This window comes from Myotis lucifugus, unplaced genomic scaffold (genome assembly GCF_000147115.1).
Source record: "Myotis lucifugus unplaced genomic scaffold, Myoluc2.0 scaffold_4, whole genome shotgun sequence".
NCBI classification, from domain to species: domain Eukaryota; kingdom Metazoa; phylum Chordata; class Mammalia; order Chiroptera; family Vespertilionidae; genus Myotis; species Myotis lucifugus.
The window spans coordinates 13,495,726-13,516,722 of NW_005871052.1; the positions used below are offsets into that span (position 1 = coordinate 13,495,726).

General features: G+C 40.0%; 1 protein-coding gene across 1 annotated transcript in view; it reads left to right on the plus strand.

Annotated features, from left to right (window-relative positions):
- Positions 1 to 20,997, plus strand: part of TEX11 (testis expressed 11) — a 404,641-nt gene that overhangs the window by 178,224 nt on the left and 205,420 nt on the right. The window contains 2 exon segments of the mRNA XM_023765080.1: positions 11,863 to 11,944; positions 15,185 to 15,263. Coding sequence (XP_023620848.1) covers positions 11,863 to 11,944; positions 15,185 to 15,263 — 161 coding nt within the window.

Below are 20,997 nucleotides of genomic sequence, written 5' to 3' on the forward strand. Positions count from 1 at the left end.
CCTCACCAGCACTTGTCATTTGTTGATTTGTTGATGGTAGCCATTCTGACAGGGGTGGGGAGATACTTCTTTGTTTTAATTTGCATCTCTCTGATATCAGTGACTTGGGGCAATTTTTCATATGTCTCTTGGTCATCTGTATGTCCACTTTGGAGAAATGTCTATTTAGGTCATTTGACCATTTTTTAATTGCATTGTTTGTCTTCCTTTTGTTAAGTTGTATGAATTTCTTATATATTTTGTATATTAACCCTTTATCAAATGTATCATTGCCAAATATGTTCTCACATACAGTGAACTCTCTTTTCGTTTTGTTGATGGTTTCTTTTGCTGTGCAGAAGCTTTTTATTTTGATGTAGTCCTATTTGTTTATTTTATCCTTAGTTTCCTTTGCCCTAGGACAGTGATGGCGAACCTTTTGAGCTTGGCGTGTCAGCATTTTGAAAAACCCGAACTTAACTCTGGTGCCGTGTCACATATAGAAATTTTTTGATATTTGCAACCATAGTAAAACAAAGATGTATATTTTTGATATTTATTTTATATATTTAAATGCCATTTAACAAAGAAAAATCAAACCGAAAAATGAGTTCGCGTGTCACCTCTGACACGCGTGTCATAGGTTCGCCATCACTGCCCTAGGAGATGTGTCCGTAAACATATTGCTACAAGAGATGTCTGAGATTTTGCTGCCTATGGTTTCTTCTAGGATTTTTATGGTTTGACAACTTACATTTAAGTCTTTTATCCATTTTGAGTTTATTCTTGAATATGGTATAAGTTGTGTATGGTCCAGTTTCATTTTTTTGCAAGTATCTGTCCAATTTTCCCAACACTATTTATTGAAGAGACTGCCTTGACTCCATTGTATGCTCTTGCCTCCTATGTCAAATATTAATTGTAATGGCTTGGGTCAATTTCTGGGTTCTCTGTTCTGTTCCATTGAGCTATGTGCCTGTTCTTGTGCCAGTACCAGGCTCTTTTGATTACAGTGCCATTGTAGTATAACTTGATATCTGGTATTGTGATCCCTCCAACTGTGTTTTTATTTCTCAATATTGCTGTAACTATTCAGGGTCTTTTTTGATTCCTTATAAATTTTTGAAGTATTTATTCTAGATTTGTGAAATATGTTGTTGGTATTTTATAGGGATTGTGTTGAATCTGTAGATTGTCTTGGGTAGTATGGGCATTTTAATGATGCTGATTCTACCAATCCATGAACAAGGTATATTCTTCCACTTGTTTATATCTTCTTTTATCTGTTTTTTCAACTTCCTGTAGTTTCCCAAGTACAGGTCTTTTGCCTCCTTGGTTAAGTTTATTCCTAAGTAACTTATTATTTTTTTTTTGCAATGGTAAATGGGATTGTTTGTTTAGATTCTCTTCCCGAGAATTCATTATTGGTGTATAAAAAAACCATCAATTTTTGGGTGTTAATTTTGTATCCTGCTACATTCCCAAATTCATTTATTAAATCTAGTCGTTTTTTGGTGGAGTCCTTAGTGTTTTCTATGTACAATATCATATCATCTGCAAATAATGAAAGTTTTACTTCCTCCTTTCCAATTTGGATGCCTTTTATGTTTTCTTCTTGTGATTGCTGTGGCTAGGATTTAGAGTACTATGTTGAATAAGAGTGGTGAAAGCAGACATCCCTGTCTTGTTCCTGTTCTTAGGGTAAAAGGTTTTAGGTTTTGCCCATTGAGTATGATGTTGGCTGTAGGTTTGCCATATATGGCCTTTATCATGTTGAGCTATGCTCCCTCTATTCCCACTTTGCTGAGAGTTTTATCAAAAATGAGTGTTGGGTTTTGTCAAATGCTTTTACTGCAGCTATTGATATGATCATGTGATTTTTGTTTTTCAATTTGTTTATGTGATGTAGCACACTTATTGATTTGTGAATATTGTATCAGCCTCGCCTCCCTGGAATAAATCCCAACTGGTCATGGTGTATGATCTTTTTAATATATTGCTGGAACCAATTTACTAATATTTTGTTGAGGATTTTAGCATCTATGTTCATTAGTGATATTTACCTGTAATTCTCTTTCTTTGTAGTGTTTTTATCTGGTTTTGGAATTAGGATAATATTGGCCTCATAAAAAGAGCTTGGAAGTGTTCCTTCTTGGATTTTTTGAGGAGTATAGATGTTATTCTTCTTTGAATGTTTGGTGAAACTCCCCTGTGAAGCCATCCGAATCCGGGCTTTTGTTTTCTGGGAGTTTTTAAATTATTATTATTACTGTTTCTATTTCCTCAGTTATTATTGGCCTATGCTGGTTTTCTGACTCTTCCTGATTCAGTTTTGGGATATAGTATTTCTCTAGGAATTTGTCCATTTCAGCCACATTGTCCAGCTTGTTAGCATGTAGTTGTTCATAGTATTTTCTTACAATCCTTTGTATATCTGTGGTGACGGTGGTTACTTCTCCAGTTTCATTTCTGATTTTATTTATTTGGGTCCTCTCTCTTTGTTTCTTGATGAGTCTGGCTAATGGTTCATGAATTTTGTTTATCCTTTCAAAGAACCAGCTCTTTGAAAGGATAAACAAAGGGTTTCATTGATTTTTGTTTTTTAGTTTCTATGTCATTTATTTCTGCTCTAATCTTTATTATTTCCTTCCTTCTACTTATTCTGGGCTTTTCTTGTTCTCTTTCTAGTTCTTGTTCTTTCATTTGGGGATTGTTTCTTTGTCTCCTCATTTTGGCTGCGTGTTTGGGTTTGTGACTGTGTATCATGTAGATCTGCTACACCTCTCAATCTCTGGTTCAGGACAGTGTAAAATGCTGTATCTGACTAATTAGATCAGGGAAAGGCTCAAAGCTTCCAGAGACTGCCTCTGTATACAGACTGATTGGATTTTGTCTTGAATTGCCCTCAGGCAATCACGCACGGTGTGGCAAGAGTTTTTTCAACAGTGCGGGCAATTGCTTCTGCCTGGAAACTAATTGTTATTCTCAATTTCTACATGGGCCTGAGCAACTCTGCACCATGGGGCAAGGTTTTTTCCAATAGGATGGGTCAACTGTCTCCCCGCCAGGCAAGGCTGCCTGTATAGCAAATGTCTGCATGAGAAAGATGACCTCCACAGCGTGAGGGAATGACTCAGCACATGAAACCAGGGTGTCTGGCTTCTGAGCCCCTGGCTTCTGCTCATACAACTCCAGTCCACTCTGCCCTCCCTCTGCTGGAGCACAAGGTGGGTGGCTCCACAGGGAATTTTGTGCCTCAGCCCTTTAAAGAGGGTACCTGTATTTCCAGCTGTCTCTCCCTGGCGGACAGCAACTCTGCACTTTTCACAGTCAGATATTATTTGGGTATCCTTCTCAGTTCTGGTGCACTCTGCTGGGGACCCAGCTTAGGAATTAGACACAAGAATTCCCAGTGGTAACCCCCCCACAGCTGAGATATCTCTCCGGAACTTCAGTTGCTGTCTGTGGGAGCCCAGCCAGCTCTTTTGCACCTCTACCCCTCCTACCAGTCTCTATGTCAGAGGTTCTCAACCTGTGGGTTGCGACCCCTTTGGGGGTCGAACGACCCTTTCACAGGGGTTGCCTAAGACCATCGGAAAACACATATATAATTACATGTTGTTTTTGTGATTAATCACTATGCTTTAATTATGTTCAATTTGTAACAATGAAATTGGGGGTCACCACAACATGAGGAACTGTATTAAAGGGTCACGGCATTAGGAAGGTTGAGAACCACTGCTCTATGTGGTCTCCACTTTCGGTCCTTGGTTATCAGTGTTCTTTCCAGTGAGTCCTCTGCTAATTATTGAGGAAGTTTTTCTGTATTTTAGTTGTAATTCAAATTTTGTCCTGGGAGCAAGTCTATGCAGCATACACTTACTCCTCCACCATTTTAAATCTCCTCTCAACATTTTTTTTGTTTTTATTTCAGTTGAATTGTATAGCGTTTAGACAATCACATACTTTATAAAATGTTCACCCCGATATTTCCACGTGGCACCACACATAGTTATTTCAATATTATTGACTATATTCACTATGCTGTACCTTATGTTTCCATGACTATGTTGTGACTACCAATCTGTATTTCTTAATCACTTCAACTTTTCACCCATTCCCCCAAACTCTCTCCCCTCTGGCAACAGTCACTCTCTTCTCTGTATCTATCTGTCTGTTTCAATTTTGTACGTTTGTTAATTTTGTTCTTTAGATTCCTAATATAAGTCAATCATATGGTATTTGTCTTTGTCTAACCGACTTATTTCATTTAACATAATACCTTCTGTGTCCATCCATGCTGTCATAAATGGTATGATTTAATTCTTTTTTACGGCAAGTAATATATTATATACCATAACTTTTTTATCCACCGTCTATTGGTGGGGATTTGGGTTGCCTCCATATTTTGGCTATTGTAAATAATGCTGCAGTGAACATAGAGGTACATATATCTTTTCAAATTGGTATTTTTAGAAACATATTTTTATTCGTTTCAGAGATGAAGGGAGAGGGAGAGAGAGATGGAAATATCAATGAAGAAAGAGAATCATTGATTGGCTGCCTCCTGCATGCCTCACACTTGGGATTGAGCCCACAATCCGAGCATATGCCCTAACTGGGAATCACTCAACCACTGAGCCACGCTGGCTGGGCTCGAATTGGTATTTTTATTTTGTTTGGATAAATCCCCGAAGTGGAATTGCTGGGTCATAAGGCAGTTCAATTTTTAAATTTTTAAGGAAACTCCATACTGTTTTCCACAGTGGCTGTACCAATCTGCATTCCCACCAACAGTGCATGAGGGTTTCCTTTTTTCCACATCCAGCCAACATTTGTTCTTTGTTGACTTTTTATAATAGCTACTAGAGGCCCGGTGCACAAAAATTTGTGCACTCGAGGGGGGAGAGGGAGTCCCTCAGCCCGTCCTGTGCCCTCTCGCAGTCTGGGACCCCTCAGGAGATAATGACCTGCTGGCTTAGGCCTGCTCCCGGGTGGCAGAGGGCAGGCCCAATCCCTAGGTGCAGCCCCTGGTTGGGCTCAGAGCAGGGCCGATTGGGGAGTTGGGGCGCTGCCCCTTGTCATGCACAGAGCAGGGCAGATCGGGAGGTTGCGATGCCACCCTCAGTCACGCTCAGGGTAGGGCTGATTGGGGGGTTGGGGCACCGCCCCCTGTCACACTCAAGGCAGGGTCAATAGGGAAGTTGCAGCACCACCCCCTGTCATGCACAGAGCAGGGCTGATCAGGGGGTTGGGGTGTTGTCCCCTGTCACGCACAGAGCAGGGCCCATCAGGGGGGTTGGGGCTCCATACCCTGTCACACAGAGAGCAGGGCCGATCAGGGGGTTGAGGAGCTCCCCCCTGTCACTCACAGAGTAGAGCCAATAGGGGAGTTGGGGCACCGCACCGCTGTCACACACAGAGCAGGGCTTGGGGGGGGTTGGTTGGGGCCCGCACCCTGTCAAACACAGAGAAGGGCGATCAGGGGGTTGGGCGCCGCCCATTGTTCAACTCAGGGGCAGGGCCAATGGGAAGGTTATTGGTCTACCCCACTACAACAAAGGGCCCCTGGAGGGGGGGGAGGGGTTGGGGCGCCGCACCCTGTCACACACAGAGCAGGGCCGATTAGGGGGTTGGGGCGCCGCCACTGTCACACTCAGGGCAGGGCCAATGGGGAGGTTATGGCTCTACCCCATCACACACAGGGCCCGTGGAGGGGAGGGGGTTGGGGCGTTGCACCCTGTCACACACAGAGCAGGGCCGATCAGGAGTTTAGGGCGCTGCACCCTGTCACACACAGAGCCGCAGGGCGATCAGGGGGTTGGGGAGCTCCCCCCTATCAGGCACAGAGCAGGGCTGATCAGGGTGTTGGGGCGCCTTCCCCTGTCACGAACAGAGCAGGGTGGTTAGGGAGGTTGTGGCCCCGCCCCCTGTCACACTCAGAGCCGCAGGGCGATCAGGGGGTTTGGGCGCTGCCCCCTGTCACGCTGATCCCGGTGCCGGGAGGCCTCGTGGCTCCGCTGATCCCGGTGCCGGGAGGCATATTACCCTTTTACTATATAGAATAGAGGCCTGGTGCACGGGTGGGGGCCGGCTGGTTTGCCCTGAAGGGTGTCCTGGATCAGGGTGGGGGTCCCCACTGGGGTGCCTGGCCAGTCTGGCTGAGGGGCTGAGGGCCGTTTTCAGGCTGGCGGGTGACTGAAGCTCCCAACAGCTCCTTTTTTTCTTTTTTCTTTTTTTTTTTATTCTGGGCCAGCTTTAGCTCTGAGGCCTTGGCTGCTGAAAGCAGGTTTCTGGCCTTTCTTTACCTTCTGTATTTGATACAATGTTGCGGTCCGGCTGGCTGAAGCCTGGCTGACTAAAGCAGGTTTCTGGGGTTTTGTTTAGCTTCTATATTTGCAACATAGTTGCTTAGAGTTGCAGCTGAGAGGCCGGCAAGTCAGGCGGGGAACGTTGGAGTCCACCGTCACTGGAGCAAGCAAGCCTCCCTGTTCACTTCAGTGCATGGCTGCCGGCCGCCATCTTGGCTGGCAGTTAATTTGCATATCGCCCTGATTAGCCAATGAGAAGGGTAGCGGATGTACGGCTAATTACCATGTTTCTCTTTTATTAGATAGGATTCTGACAGGAGTGAGGTAGTATCTCATTATGGTTTTGATTTTGCATTTCCCTGATGTTGAGCATCTTTTTATATCTCTTTGATCATCTGTATGTCCTCTTTGGAGAATTTTTTCTTTATGTCCTGTGGCCATTTTTTTTTTATCAGATTGTTTATTTTTTGTTATTGAGTTGTATGAGTTCCTTATATTTTGGATAGCTCTAAGTGGATATATCATTTGGGAATATTTCCTTACATTCAGTAGGTTATCTTTTCATTTATTGATGGTTTCCATTGTTGTGCAAAAGCTTTTTAGTTTGATGAAGTCCCATTTTATTTTTGCTTTTGTTTCCCTTGCTGGGGGGAACATATTTTCAGTCGATAAGTCCTACCCTTTTTTGTTAAATTTATTCCTATGTACAGTCAAACCTCGTTTCTCAAACGTCTCCCATCTCGAACAACTCAGTTCTCAACTAAGTTGTTCACAGAAAAAATGTCTCAGTTGTGGAACCAAACTTTGGTTTTGAACTGACAACCCTTTCATACTGATACCTCAGCTTGACAAAAAGTGTCTCTCAGGGCACAAAGGGGAGGATGCTTTTATTGCTGGGGACATCAATGATTAATGCATTTTTAAAACATAAAGAGGCCATCTGGTGATAATATTGCTAAGGGTATAAAAAAACAATGATCACAGGCAATTGAAGAGGTAGAAAAACTGTTGTTGTTTTGGATAAATGACAAGTAGTTAGCCAGTGACAACATTTCAGAGGCAGTGATATATGAACAAGCAAAGATGCTATATGCTGACCTGAAAGACACCCTTGGTATTAGTGATGAAAATAATTCCTTTAAGGCTAGTAGGGGATGGTTCAATAAATTTAAGAAAGAATTGTTTATTTATAGATTAAACTAGAGACCCAGTGCATGAATTTCATGCACTGGGGGAGTGGGGTCCCTCAGCCGGGCCTGTGCCTTCTCGCTGTCCAGGACCCCTCGGAATATGTCTGCCTGCTGGCACTCAGACATCCCTCTCACAGTCTGAGGCTCTCACAGTCCAGGACCCCTCACTCTTTATTGCCTGCCTGCTGTGGAGGGAGGAGAGGCTCCCAGAACCGCCGCTGCACTCGCCAGCCGTGAGCCCGTCTTCTGGCTGAGCAGGGAGGAGTGCCGCTCAACCAGAAGGTGGGCTCCCTTCTCCTTAGTGCTGGCCCCATCCCCGCTGATCAGGAGCCAGGCCGGAAGGGGGAGGGGCTGTGGGAAGTTGAGGCACTGCGGAGGCGCCCAGGAGGTGCTGGGACCATGCCACTGCCTCTCCAGTCACCTCTGTGGAAGGGGTGGCACCGGGACCGGGACTGGCCCACACCGCCAACCTCTCCTGCTGCCTCTGCAGAAGGGATGGTGCTGGGTCTGGGCCCGAGCCACCACCTCTGCAGAAGGGGCGGGGGCGGGGGCAGGGGGAGGTGCTGGGACCAGGCCGGGGCGCTGCCTCTCCTGGGACCACCATGGCTGGCCTGGTGGCACAGGCTCGCTTGCCCTGCCCCCCACCCACTGGTCGTACTGGAAGTTTGTTCCACTGTCTGGTCTAATTAGCATATTAGCTCTTTATTATATAGGATAATACATTAGATATATACTGTATATAAGAATGATTAAAATGAAATAGTTTTATTTATTTTTAATATGCTTTTATTGATTTTTTAGAAAGAGAGGAAGGGAGAGGGAAAGAGAGATAGAAACATCAATGAGAGAGAAATGTCAATTGGCTGCCACCTGCAAGCCACCCACTGGGGAGCGAGCCCACAACTCGGGTGTGTGCCCTGACCGGAAAATAAACCTGTGACCTCTTGGTGCAAGGGATGATGCTCAATCCACTGAGCTACTGTGGCTGGGCAATTTACATTATTTGTAATGGGGGAAAAAATATTTGGCTTTCAAATTAAATTCGAGAACTGAAGTTCCACTGTATTTTATTCTTTTAGATGCTATTATAAATGGAATTATTTTCTTAACTTCACTTGTGAATGGTTAATTGGTAGTATATAGAAATACAGTTGATTTTTAAAATATTGATGTTGCACCCTGGCTGGTGTGTTTAGTGGTTATAGTGTCATCCTGTTCACTGAAGGGTCTCAGGTTTGATCCCTGGCCCTGGTTGGGTGTGCATGCAGGTGGCAACCAATCGACGTGTATCTTTCACCTCTCTCTCTCTCTCTCTCTCTCTCTCTCTCTCTCTCTCCCCTCTACCCACCTCTTTCTTTCTCCCCCTTCCTCTCTCCCTTTCACTCTCTCTAAAAATCAATGGAAAAATATTGGGGTAAGGATTAACAAATAAAATAAAATAAACAAAATATTGATGTTGCAACTTTGCTGCTGAATTTTTTTTTAGCTGTAATAGGTTTTTATTGGATTCCTTAGGACTTTCTAAGTGCAAGATCATTTCATCTGCAAATAGAGGAGATAGTTTTACTTTTTCCTCCCCATCTGGATGCCTTTTATCTCTTTTTCTTCCCTAATTGCTCTGGTGAGAATGTCTATTCTAATGTTGAATAGAAGTGGCAAGAACACTTTTTTCTTGTTCCTGATCATAGGTGGAAAGCTTTTTGGTATTTCACCATTATGGCATGGTATTGTGGGATATTTTAGATGCCCTTTATTAGGTTGAGGAAGTTTCCCTTCTATTCCTAGCTTTTTGAGTATTGATACAACTACTTTGAATAACAGTTTAACATTCTTTGATAAAGTTGAATCACCGAGCAACTTCACTCCTAGATATATATTTTGGAAAACAGTTCTTGCGTTTGTATACTACGAGAAATGTACAGAAAGCTGATGCCAAAATTGTTCATAATAGCAGTTGGGTTGAAAGCAACTCAAGTGTTCAAAGTAGGCCAGGTAAATAAATTGTCATACAGTGGAATACTGTATAGAGTAGTCATTCTCAAACTTTAGCATTCATAAATATTAACCAGAAAGTCTATTAAAACATAATTTCCTTATTTACTACCTTATTAAACAGGTACTAGAATTTATGTTGAAATGGAAACTTTTCTTAATATAAATCAATAATAATGATATACATTTTTCTAAAACCACCCACACATACTTTATTTGCTGGGCCTCATCCTCAGAATTTTTGATTCAATAGGTTTGGGTGGGGTCTGCATTTTTAACAAGTTTTCAGGTAATGTTGATGAGGGGAATACGCTCCAAGGACCACACTATAGAGCAGGGGTCTTCAAACTACGGCCCACGGGCCACATGCAAATACAAATATTGTATTTGTTCCCGTTTTGTTTTTTTACTTCAAAATAAGATATGTGCAGTGTGCATAGGAATTTGTTCATAGTTTTTTTTTTAAACTATAGTCCGGCCCTCCAACGGTCTGAGGAACAGTGAACTGGCCCCCTGTTTAAAAAGTTTGAGGACCCCTGCTATAGAGTAATGAAAACAAATAGATTAGTTTTATGCATCCACATAAATGAATCTTAAAATCATGATATTGAATGAAGAAGCAAGTCACAGAAGAATTTTTATACATTATGATTCTGTTTGAATGAAGTTCAAATGCAGGTAAAACTAAACAATATAAAGAAGAGCAAGGGAATTGCTACACAAAATTCAAGGTAGTTTACCTCTGTGGGTAAGTGAAGAGGATACAAATGGACAAGTGTACATTGGAGGTCTCTAATGTGCTGAGTGTTGTTTCTTAACTTAATGTAGTGAGTACATGGGTGTTTGTTTTATTATTCTGTAAGATAGATTTTCTATAATCGTGTGTGTGTGTGTATGATACACTTCACAGTAAAAAGTGGAAAAGTACTCTTTAGAGCTTTCAGGAGAACTGGACAGCGTAATCATAGGCAGACCAAGGGTAGAAAGAGCTTCAAGTAATACAGCATATTATAGTGGAAATATTATGGCCTTTAGAGTCAGAGAGATCTGAATTCAAATTTCAACCCTATCACTTTGCAACTGGGTAAGTTACTCCATAGGGGCCTCAGGTTCTTCATCTGCAAAACAATATTCACAGTACTTGCCTTGCAAATTTGTTGTTCCTGGATCCTGTTTTCCAATAACTGTTTGGTAATAAGAAAATGGAAACAAAGAAAACAAAGTTAAGGAACAAGTGTGAGAAATGACAGTGAGAAAAATTACAGATAACACAAGGAGATTGATGGTAGGGAGAAAGCTGATAGATTTAACTGATACTTATGAATTTTGAAAGCTTAATTTCAAGAGACAGTAAGGATGGATACTACAGTGCAAATGATTATGGAAGTGCATAGATGATGATACAATAAAAGCAAAGTATTGTCCATTCTCTGTAGTTGTTTGGTAAAGGAAATAAAGGAAAGAACAATGTAACTTGTGTGAGTATCATAGACTAAATGAAAACAGATCCTACCAAGATTTGGACAACCTGTACATCAAAGGTAAGTGGTAATTGAGCCTAAGAGATATTTCAACATGCCTGTTAGGAAAGGTAGTAATGGAATAGATTAAAATTTGCAGCTTTATTCTTTGTATTAATGTCATGTATATTTGCAAAGCCTTTTAATACCAGTGCTTACTTTCTCTAACTTTCCATACTTAAGGCATCTCACACATGAATAGCTATAATCATTTTTAGTTTGATGAGTATGAGGTTCATGTAGAGGATAATTGACTTTGTATTGAGAAAAGTTCTATTCTGTGGGCCTACATTGCACTTTTAATCGTAGCCAGCTATTTAAAGATGTACCCTGTCAGGAAAAAGTGGAACCAGGCTAGAGACCACAAATGGCTTAAGGCCAGCTAACAGGACTTGGAAAAACCATTCAGAGTTCATCGTTATGAATGGTAAATATGACAGGCATATTCTATAGGAAAGACAATGTGTTTCCTATTTCATTCAACCATTGTTTGCAGAGTACTATACCTGTTATTAAAATCTCAAAGAAACCACATCCAATTATAATTGATTTTTTGGGTTTTGTTTACCAAGACAAGAATATGGCCTTATATTCATACAGTTTACTAATAAATATTGACCTTGCCATTTAAATGCTTGACACTCAATGGAAATGTTTACATGTTCTTTTCCTCATATCATTTCATTTAGATTGAATAAAATATCAGAAAATATCCCTAGGGATATACTGGATGTTATGATCTGTTCTTTTATATTTTTGATTTCCTTTTATCATGAGTCATCCTGCTGTGGTTGAATAAAACAGGCAATTACTTGAAAATTGTCTTTTATATTCCAAAGTTTTAATGTAATTGTGATTTCTTTAAAATAGGAACATTTAAACCCAGCCGGGCTTTTCTTGAAGATAAAAATCCTCTTGAAGGGCGAAACAGCTAATGAAGAACTCCTTGAAGGTATCATCTCTGTGTGTGAAGTGCAGTTCTTAAATCTAACCACCTATTTGTTGACTATAAGATATTTTGTAGTATAATTTGATGGTGATTGAGAAGGAAAATAATCACATAAAGAAAGAGGGAAGATTGTTAGCCAGGAAGAAAAAGAGGAAGGAGAGAACAGTAGCAAATTTAATAGGTAGTAAAAAAGAGCTGAATAAAAGCCATCAGTTTCTTTTAGTCTAACAGAGAATTGCAGCTGCTCAACCCTTCTGACGTTGTCTACTACCATGAAGAAAGATTACCTATTGACTGAAAAGCCTATGTAATGTTGTGATTTTTATATTTACTTGTATAAACATTGTTATTTTTTTAAATATATTTTATTTGATTTTTTACAGAGGGGAAGGGAGAGAGATAGAGAGTTAGAAACATCGATGAGAGAGAAACATCGATCAGCCGCCTCCTGCACATCTCCTACTGGGGATGTGCCTGCAACCCAGGTACATGCCCTTGACCGGAATCGAACCCGGGACCTTTCAGTCCGCAGGCCGACGCTCTATCCACTGAGCCAAACCGGTTTCGGCAAAAAACATTGTTATTTGTTTTTCAAAATACACATCACAAAGTAAACATCCTGATATATAACTGTGGGTCTTTTGGCAAGTTACTTAACTTTTCTGTACTTCATTTCTTCATCTTTGAAAGTGATATAATAATACTGTCTACTTCATTGTGTTGCTTTGAGAATCCTATGAGAAAATGTGTATAGAACATTTAGCACCATAACGTATATAGTTAGTATGTAATAATAATTATTATTGTAGTTATTATTATCACTGTTATTACTACTATATAGATGAATTAAATGAGGGGAACAAATCTCTTTATGTACACTGGCCCCTTAACAGTATTTAAATTATGTTTAGTCATAAAAATAACTTATTCTAAATTCTTTTAATACATACATGCTTTATTTTTTACTATATAAAAATATAGTTGTATTATAGAGCTGCATTATTTTTACTATATAAAATTATGTTAGGTCTAGCCAGAGTGGCTCAGTGATTGAGAGTTGAATCAGGAGGTCATGGTTCGATTCCCAGTCAGGACACATGCCCAGGTTGTTGGCTCGATCCCCAGTGTGGGGTGTGCAGGAGGCAGCTAATCAATGATTCTCTCTCATCATTGATGTTTTTATCTCTCTTTCCCTCTCCCTTCCTCTCTGACATCAATAAAAAGATGAAAAAATAAAATTATGTTGGTATAATAACTGATTATCCAATAAATAACAATTTGTAATAAATAGGTCAACAATCATATTTGGAAGTAGATCTAAATTTAGTGCTAATGTGGTACTGCTGAAATTTTCTGTTACCTGTAGAATGCTAACCAATCGCTTAGAGACCTCAGAAGCTGAAATGTACAGAGGATTCTATATCTCTAAGTTTTCATCTCAGCATACACAGGTTGAAAAATGTTAGGAACCAGGAAAACAACTCTACTTTGTTTGCACTAAGGGAATAAACAAACCAACTAACGAATTAAAGGAATAGGCTTACTCAAACTAATGCTGTGTGGGAAGACCAGAGAGATTATAGGAGTCACCCAGTTGTGAAGTTGATTAATTTTGGACTAGATTTCCCCATTACAGTTTTTATCAAAATGTAGATAAGAAGCAGAATTTAAAGTGAAATTATTCTTTATTCCCAGATTGTTTTACTTAACTCAATCTAGATACTGTTGATATTCAGACTAATGAAGTTACAATTTCATAGTACAAATTAAAAGAATTCCCTGACTCTTAAGTTTTCCATAGTTTAAAATAATAAAGTTATCTTTTTATTGAGAGACTGTATGAAACTTGGATTTTTATTGTCTGTTCATTTCTTTGCTAGTGAAAGTATTTTACTCTTAAAATGGTCAACCTAAGTGCTGGCATTAAAATTTTACTGGTATTTTTTGTTATATAATAAGAAATTTTAAAAGTGTACAATTTTTTTTTATTATGGAAAGGTGGCACATACCTAAAGGAAGTTTTTGGTAAATACTAAAAATATCCATAGTCCACCATCTACTGGACTATAAGCTTCTTAACAGCAGGGATTTTATATTTTGTCCGCTGTTGGCCAGCACCAAGCACATAGTTCCTGGCTTTACAGTTCACACTCAGAATATATTTTATTTTTATTGTTGTTATAATCTGTACTGCTTTTAATATCTTTGTTAATAAACATTTCCCCATATTTACATCAAATGACTTTTCAGAAATACAATTTCTGAGGTATAAGAAATAATAATAGCGGCTGTCATTTATTTTTTAAAATATATTTCGCCTTAACCGGTTTGGCTCAGTGGATAGAGCGTCGGCCTGCAGACTTAAGGGTCCAAGGTTTAATTCCAGTCAAGGGCATGTACCTTGGTTGCGGGCACATCCCTAGTAGGGGTGTGCAGGAGGCAGCTGATCGATGTTTCTCTCTCATCGATGTTTCTAACTCTCTATCCCTCTCCCTCTCCCTTCCTCTCTGTAAAAAAAATCAATAAAATACACTTAAAAAATATATATATATATTGATTTCAGAGAGGCAGGGAGAGCAAGAGAGAGATAGAAACATCAAAGATGAGAGAGAATCATTGATTGGCTGCCTCCAGCATGCCCCCCACTGGGGATTGAGCCTGCAACCTGGGCATGTGCCCTGAGCAGGAATCAAATCATGACCTCAAGGTTCATAGATTGACCACTGAGCCATACTGGCCAGCCTACAGCTGTCATTTATTTATTGAATGCTTACTAAGTGCTAGGTGCTTTGCTATGTAATTTAGATATATTATCTCATGTAACCCTCTCAATCACCCCCAAGAGATTGGTGGTGATATAGTCCCCATTTTACAGATGACAAAACTAAGGTGTGGAAAATCTATGTAACTTGCCTATGGCCACACAGGTGACAAGTTGTTTCAAATATTGGTCTTTCTGACTTCACACCTCAAGCTCTTAACCACTGTGTTCTTAGCATATAGTATTGCCAAATTGCTTTTCAAAAGGTTACTTTGTCATACATTTAAGAGTGCCTGTTTCACTGCATTTTCTCTAGCATTGTATATTATTACTTCATGAAAAGATTTTGATAAATTTTAGGTAAAACATGATATATGGCAAATATTTGGAAAGTAGATTTTCAACCGAGAAAAATTATTGAAAATAGCTAAGCTTCCTCATAAATGAAACTGACATGATTATTTCTTTTTTCTTTTTGTTAGCTTGCATAGAAATACTACACCTTGACATGTCTTTAGACATCTGTCTGAGCATCACTAACCTGCTGATGGATAATGAAAGGTAGAGAAGAATTGATTTTCTTTTCTCTAAAGACTAAAATTTATCTAAGATTTCCATGAACACATATTGAATCTCTATCTGTCTGTCTATCTATCTATCTATCTATCTATCTATCTATCTATCTATCTATCATCTCCATACATACTTACAGAGAACAATATTTGCCATTGTGCTGATCAAATTAGAAGATGGAATTGCTTTTTTAATGATTTAAACAATCAAAAGTCAAGTTAATTTTAAAATTTATATTAAAAATTTAAAAAATAAAATGAAAAAGGAATAAGATAATCATGACTTTATAAAATAGGAGTTAGACTAGGTTAATCTGCAGGTCAGTGTCAAGTGGAACAGGAAGACATGAGCAATTATAGTTCTTCAAGTGATATAACTCTCTGGCACTATCTTCATGGGATTATTAATGTTAAAAGGGACCTTAAATTACTTATAGACCTCTTAGTGGTTCTCAAACATCAGTGTGCATCAGAATTACTGGGGAATAAGCACTTAAAAAGATGCTCAACATCATTAGCCATCAGAGAAATGCAAATCAAAACCAAAATGAAAAACCACTTCACACTCACTAGGATGGCTAGAATAAAAAAGACAGATAAGCCCTGGTTGGTGTGGTTCATCTGGTTGGAGTGTCATCCCATCCAGGTCAGGGCACATACCCATATTGTATGGAAAAGTTGTAACCCTCATAAACTGCTTGTAGGAATGTAAAATGGTGCAGCAGCTTTGGAAACAGTCAGAATTAGTTAGAGATTTACCTACCATTGACCCAGTTATTCCACGCTTGAGTTAGACATATGTCCATACAAATAGGAATGCTCATAGCAGCATTATTTTTAATACTAAAAATGTGGAATTCTTAATACTAAAATGTGGAATCAACCAAAATGTCTATTAACTGATTGAATAGATAAACAAAATGTGGTACACCCATACCATGGAGTATTATTTACCAATAAAAAGAAACAGAGTACTGATACATGTTATAATATGGATGAACCTTAAAAACATTATGCTAAGTTAAAGAAGCTGGCTACAAAGACCATATGTTGTGTCATTTCATTTATATGATATGTTTAGAATAGCACGTTTATAGAGACACAAAGTAGATTAGTGGTTGTCTAGGGCTGTGAGAGATGGGGAAAATAGGAAATGACTGCTAATAGGTATAGGGTTTCTTGTTGGTTTGATGAAAATGTTCTGAAATTGGGTGGTGGTTGCACAACTCTGTGGATATACTAAAAACCATTGAATTGTACATATATTTTTTATTTAATTGATTTGAGAGAGAGAGATAGAGAGAAGAAAGAAGAAGGGGGGGGAGAGAAACATTGATTTGTTATCCCACCTATTTGTGCATTCATTGGTTCAGTCTTGTATGTGCCTTGAATGGGGATTGAACCCACAACCTTGGTGCATTGGGATGATGCTCAAACTAACTGAGTTACCTGGCCAGGGCCTAAATTGTATACATTATTTATTTTTTAAATTAAATCTTGATTGTTCAGATTATTACAGTTGTTCCTCTTTTTCCCCCCATAGCTCCCCTCCACCTGTTTCCCACCCCCCCTCCGCCCTCACCCCCCCCCCCACTGTCCTCATCCATAGGTGCACGATTTTTGTTCAGTCTCTTCCTGCATCCCCCACACCCCTTTCCCCCTCCCAAGAATAGTCAGTCCACTCCCTTTCTATGCCCCTGATTCTATTATAATCACCAGTTCATTCTGTTCATCAAATTATTTATTCACTTGATTTTTAGATTTGCTTGTTGATAGATGGGTATTTGTTGTTCATAGTTTGTATCTTTACCATTTTCTTCTTCTTCCTCCTCTTAAAGGATACCTTTCAGCATTTCATATAATACTGGTTTGGTGGTGATGAACTCCTTTAGCTTTTTCTTATCTGTGAAGCTCTTTATCTGACCTTCAATTCTGAATGATAGCTTTGCTAGAAAAAGTAATCTTGGTTGTAGGTTCTTGGTATTCATCACTTTGAATATTTCTTGCCACTCCCTTCTGGCCTGCAAAGTTTCGGTAACTGACTGTCTTTCTCTTGCTGCTTTTAAGATTCTCTCTTTGTCTTTTGCCCTTGGCATTTTAATTATGATGTGTTTTGGTGTGGTCCTCTTTGAATTCCTTTTGTTTGGGGTTCTCTGCGCTTCCTGGACTTGTAAGTCTATTTCTTTCACCAGGTAGGGGAAGTTTTCTGTCATTATTTCTTCAAATAGGTTTTCAATATCTTGCTCTCTCTCTTCTTCTGGCACCCCTATAATTCAGATGTTGGTACGCTTGAAGCTATCCCAGAGGCTCCTTACACTATCTTCGTATTTTTGGATTCTTTTTTCATTTTGCTTTTCCGGTTGGGTGTTTTTTGCTTCTTCATATTTCAAATCTTTGACTTGATTCTTGCGATCCTCTAGTCTGCTGTTGGGAGTCTGTATAATATTCTTTATTTCAGTCAGTGTATGCTTAATTTCTAGTTGGTCCTTTATCACAACCTCGAGGGTCGATTTCTTAAGGGTCTCATTAAGTTTATCTGCGGTTTCTAGAAAATTCTTGAAAAACCTTAAAAGTGTGGTTTTGAACTCTATATCCAGTAGTTTGCTTTCCTCCATTTCTGTCATTTGTGTCCTGTTTCTTTGTCTCCGCATTTTTTTTATGCTTCGCTGTGTCGATAGAGGGGCTTTCTGTACTAGGTGTCCTAAAGGGTCCAGTGGCTCAGCCTCCCCAATTACCTGAGGTACACACTCTTGGTGCACCCCCTTGTGGGCTTTGTGCACAGTCTTGTTGTAGTTAAGCCTTGATTGTTGTAGGTAACACTGGGAGGGATTGACCCCCAGGCCAATTGGCCGTGAGAATCAGCTGTGTCTGCAGTGGGAGAACTTCTGTGCTGGAGACACTCCTCCGGGGCAAGACTTGCTTCAATGGGGCTTTGGTGCTCACTGAGTCTGCCCCCTGAGTGTGTCCTTTATGGATCCGAGGAGCTGCAATCTGGATGGTCCCACTCTGACCACTGGGCACACTGGCTCCTGGATCTCTAAGGAGGTACTAATCTAGCCTCTGCATGAGGCTATCCAGCAGGAGCCAGCTGTGACGCAATGCAAGTTTCCCTGGGGCCTTGGGCCAGCTGCAGTTTGTTAGGTAATTATCAGATTGCAAAGGGCCAGGCCTTTCATATGCAAAAGCCTCAGTGACTTGGGCTGGGCGGGATCCCAGGGGATCAACAGTGCGGAGCGAGCAGTTATGGCTGCTCTCAGTCCTGCCCTCAGAGGCCCTGCTTCTCAGTGTCCTGGCAATCGCTGCAAGCACCCCCGAGAGAAAGCTGCCCTCGAGTTTAGACCTATGCCAGACAGTCCAGTTTCTCCCGTATGAGTCTGGGTCCCCAGAGACTCGCCTGGAACTGGAGCTCAGAGCTTGAGACTCCCTCCCTATTGAAAAAGACAACCGTGTCCTCAGCCACCAACCCTCTCCGCATGCGCCTCTGTACCTCTGTATTTTACTTCCGCACCGCACCTCTTCTGAGTCTCGGTATGCTTTTCTCTTTCCTTCTAGTTGTAGAATTTTCACTCAGCCAGCCTTCCTGTGGTTCTGGATGATGTCCGTTCCGCCTTTTAGTTGTATTTTTGAAGTGGTTGTGCGAGGCAGCAATCTCCAGTGTTTACTTATGCCGCCATCTTGGTTTCTCCTAAATTGTATACTTTAAATGGATGAATTGTATGGTATGTGAATTATATTTCAATAAAGCTGTTAAAAATAAAATCACTAGGGAACTTGATAAAAATAAAGAGGCCAGGTCCTACATTATTCCAACAGCCCCAGGCCTCTGTATTCTTTATTAGTTCTCCAGATGGTTCTGAGAACCACTATTTTAGACCAGGGATCAGTAAGCATTTTCTCTAAAGAGCCAGGTAGTAAATATTATATTTTAGACTTGTCAGCCATAAAGTCTGTCACAATTAATCTGCTACTTTAGTGTAAAAGCACCTATAAACAAACTATAAATGAATGAAAGTGGCTGTGTTCCAATAAAACTTTATTTATAAAAACAGATGACTGAATTTGGTCTACTGGCTATAGCTTGGCAACCATTATTGTAGACCATTCTCCTACCTGTACATGAATTCTTGGATGAAAAGTCATTCAGCCTCTTTTGGAAAACCTGTGGAAGAGGGGATTATCATTACTATATTTTTATAAAGCTGGAACACAAAATTTCTTATATAGAATTTATACATATTTTCCAGTCATTTTTAAGGCTACTAGTTCTGCCATATGAAAACATCTAAATCTTTTAGTTGATAGCTCTTCCCCAGTTCATTCTAACAGTATTCCTAATAAGCCCATTTCCTGGATGTCACTTCCAGTTTTTATAAGTATGGTAACTAGAAATGAACACAGTTCTTCAGATCTAACCAATAATATATGCCTTTCATGTTTTAAATATTATAAACATGCACTGCCCAATATGGTAGCAGTTATCCTCACATACCTATTTAAATGTAAGTTAATTAAATTGAACAAAATAGAAAATTTAGTTCCTCAGTCACACTAAGTATATCAAGTCTCAGTATCCACCTGTGCCTAATGGCTACCTTGTTGGACAGCTCAGATAGAGAACATTTCCATTATCACAGGAAGATCTACTGTGCAGCACTGTTCAGCACTGTTCTAGATCCTGTTTCTTTTAATGCAGCCAATATTCAATTTAGCTTTTTTTTTGGCAGCCACATCCATGGTTAATTGGGCTTACAAAACTAGATCTTTACAGTATCAGTTGCTTCTAATCCCTAAATTCCACATCTACTTTTATGGTTGAATAATGTACCCAATACCTTAAAGTACTAAAAGGAAAAATCTCAGTTTCTCCATCCTGTTATAGGGAAAAACCTAGTTCTTCCCTACTGTGTTTTTCTCCTATATACTCATTTCTTTTCTGTGAGTCTCCTTCACTACTGCACAAAACATTTCACTTCTGGTCACCAAATGTGTGGAGGTTTTCCCCCACCCCATGCAATTCTCTGTGACACCAACTGGGTATTCTATAATTTGATTCTATTCTGACACTGTCTGCCTATACATAGCGTCAGTTCCCACGGGTTAATTCTCTCTCTCTCTCTCTCTCTCTCTCTCTCTCTCTCACACACACACACTTCAGACACCAGCTGCAAGCCTAGGTTTCTGACCAACTGGCTATAGATCAGAACTTCTGACACCAGCCTCCTTGGGTTTGATTAATTTGCTAAAGAGCCTCAGAGAACTAAGGGAAACAAGTTTACCACTCATTAAAGGTATGTATAATAAAGGATACAAGTGAACAGCCAGATGAAGAGATACATAGGGTGAGGTCTGGGAAGGTTCCAAATGCAGCAACTTCTGTCCTCATGAAGTTGAGGTGCGTAGTCCTGGTGTAAATGTGTTCACCAGCCTGGAAACTCTCTGAACCCCTTACTATTGGGATTTATGGAGGCTTTCTCATATAGGCATGAGCAATTATTAATTCCATTTCCAGTTCTTCTCTCTGGAGGATGTAGGGGTGGAGCTGAAAATTCCCAGATTCTAATTATGGCTTGGTTTTTCTGGTGACTAGCCCCCATCCAGGAGTCTACCCAGAGTCACTTCAATATAAAAATGCTCCTAGTGCTCTTATCACTTCAGAATTTACAAGGGTTTTAGGATGGGGTAAAAAAAACACCCAAATATTCCAAATACTAGAACAGGAGATG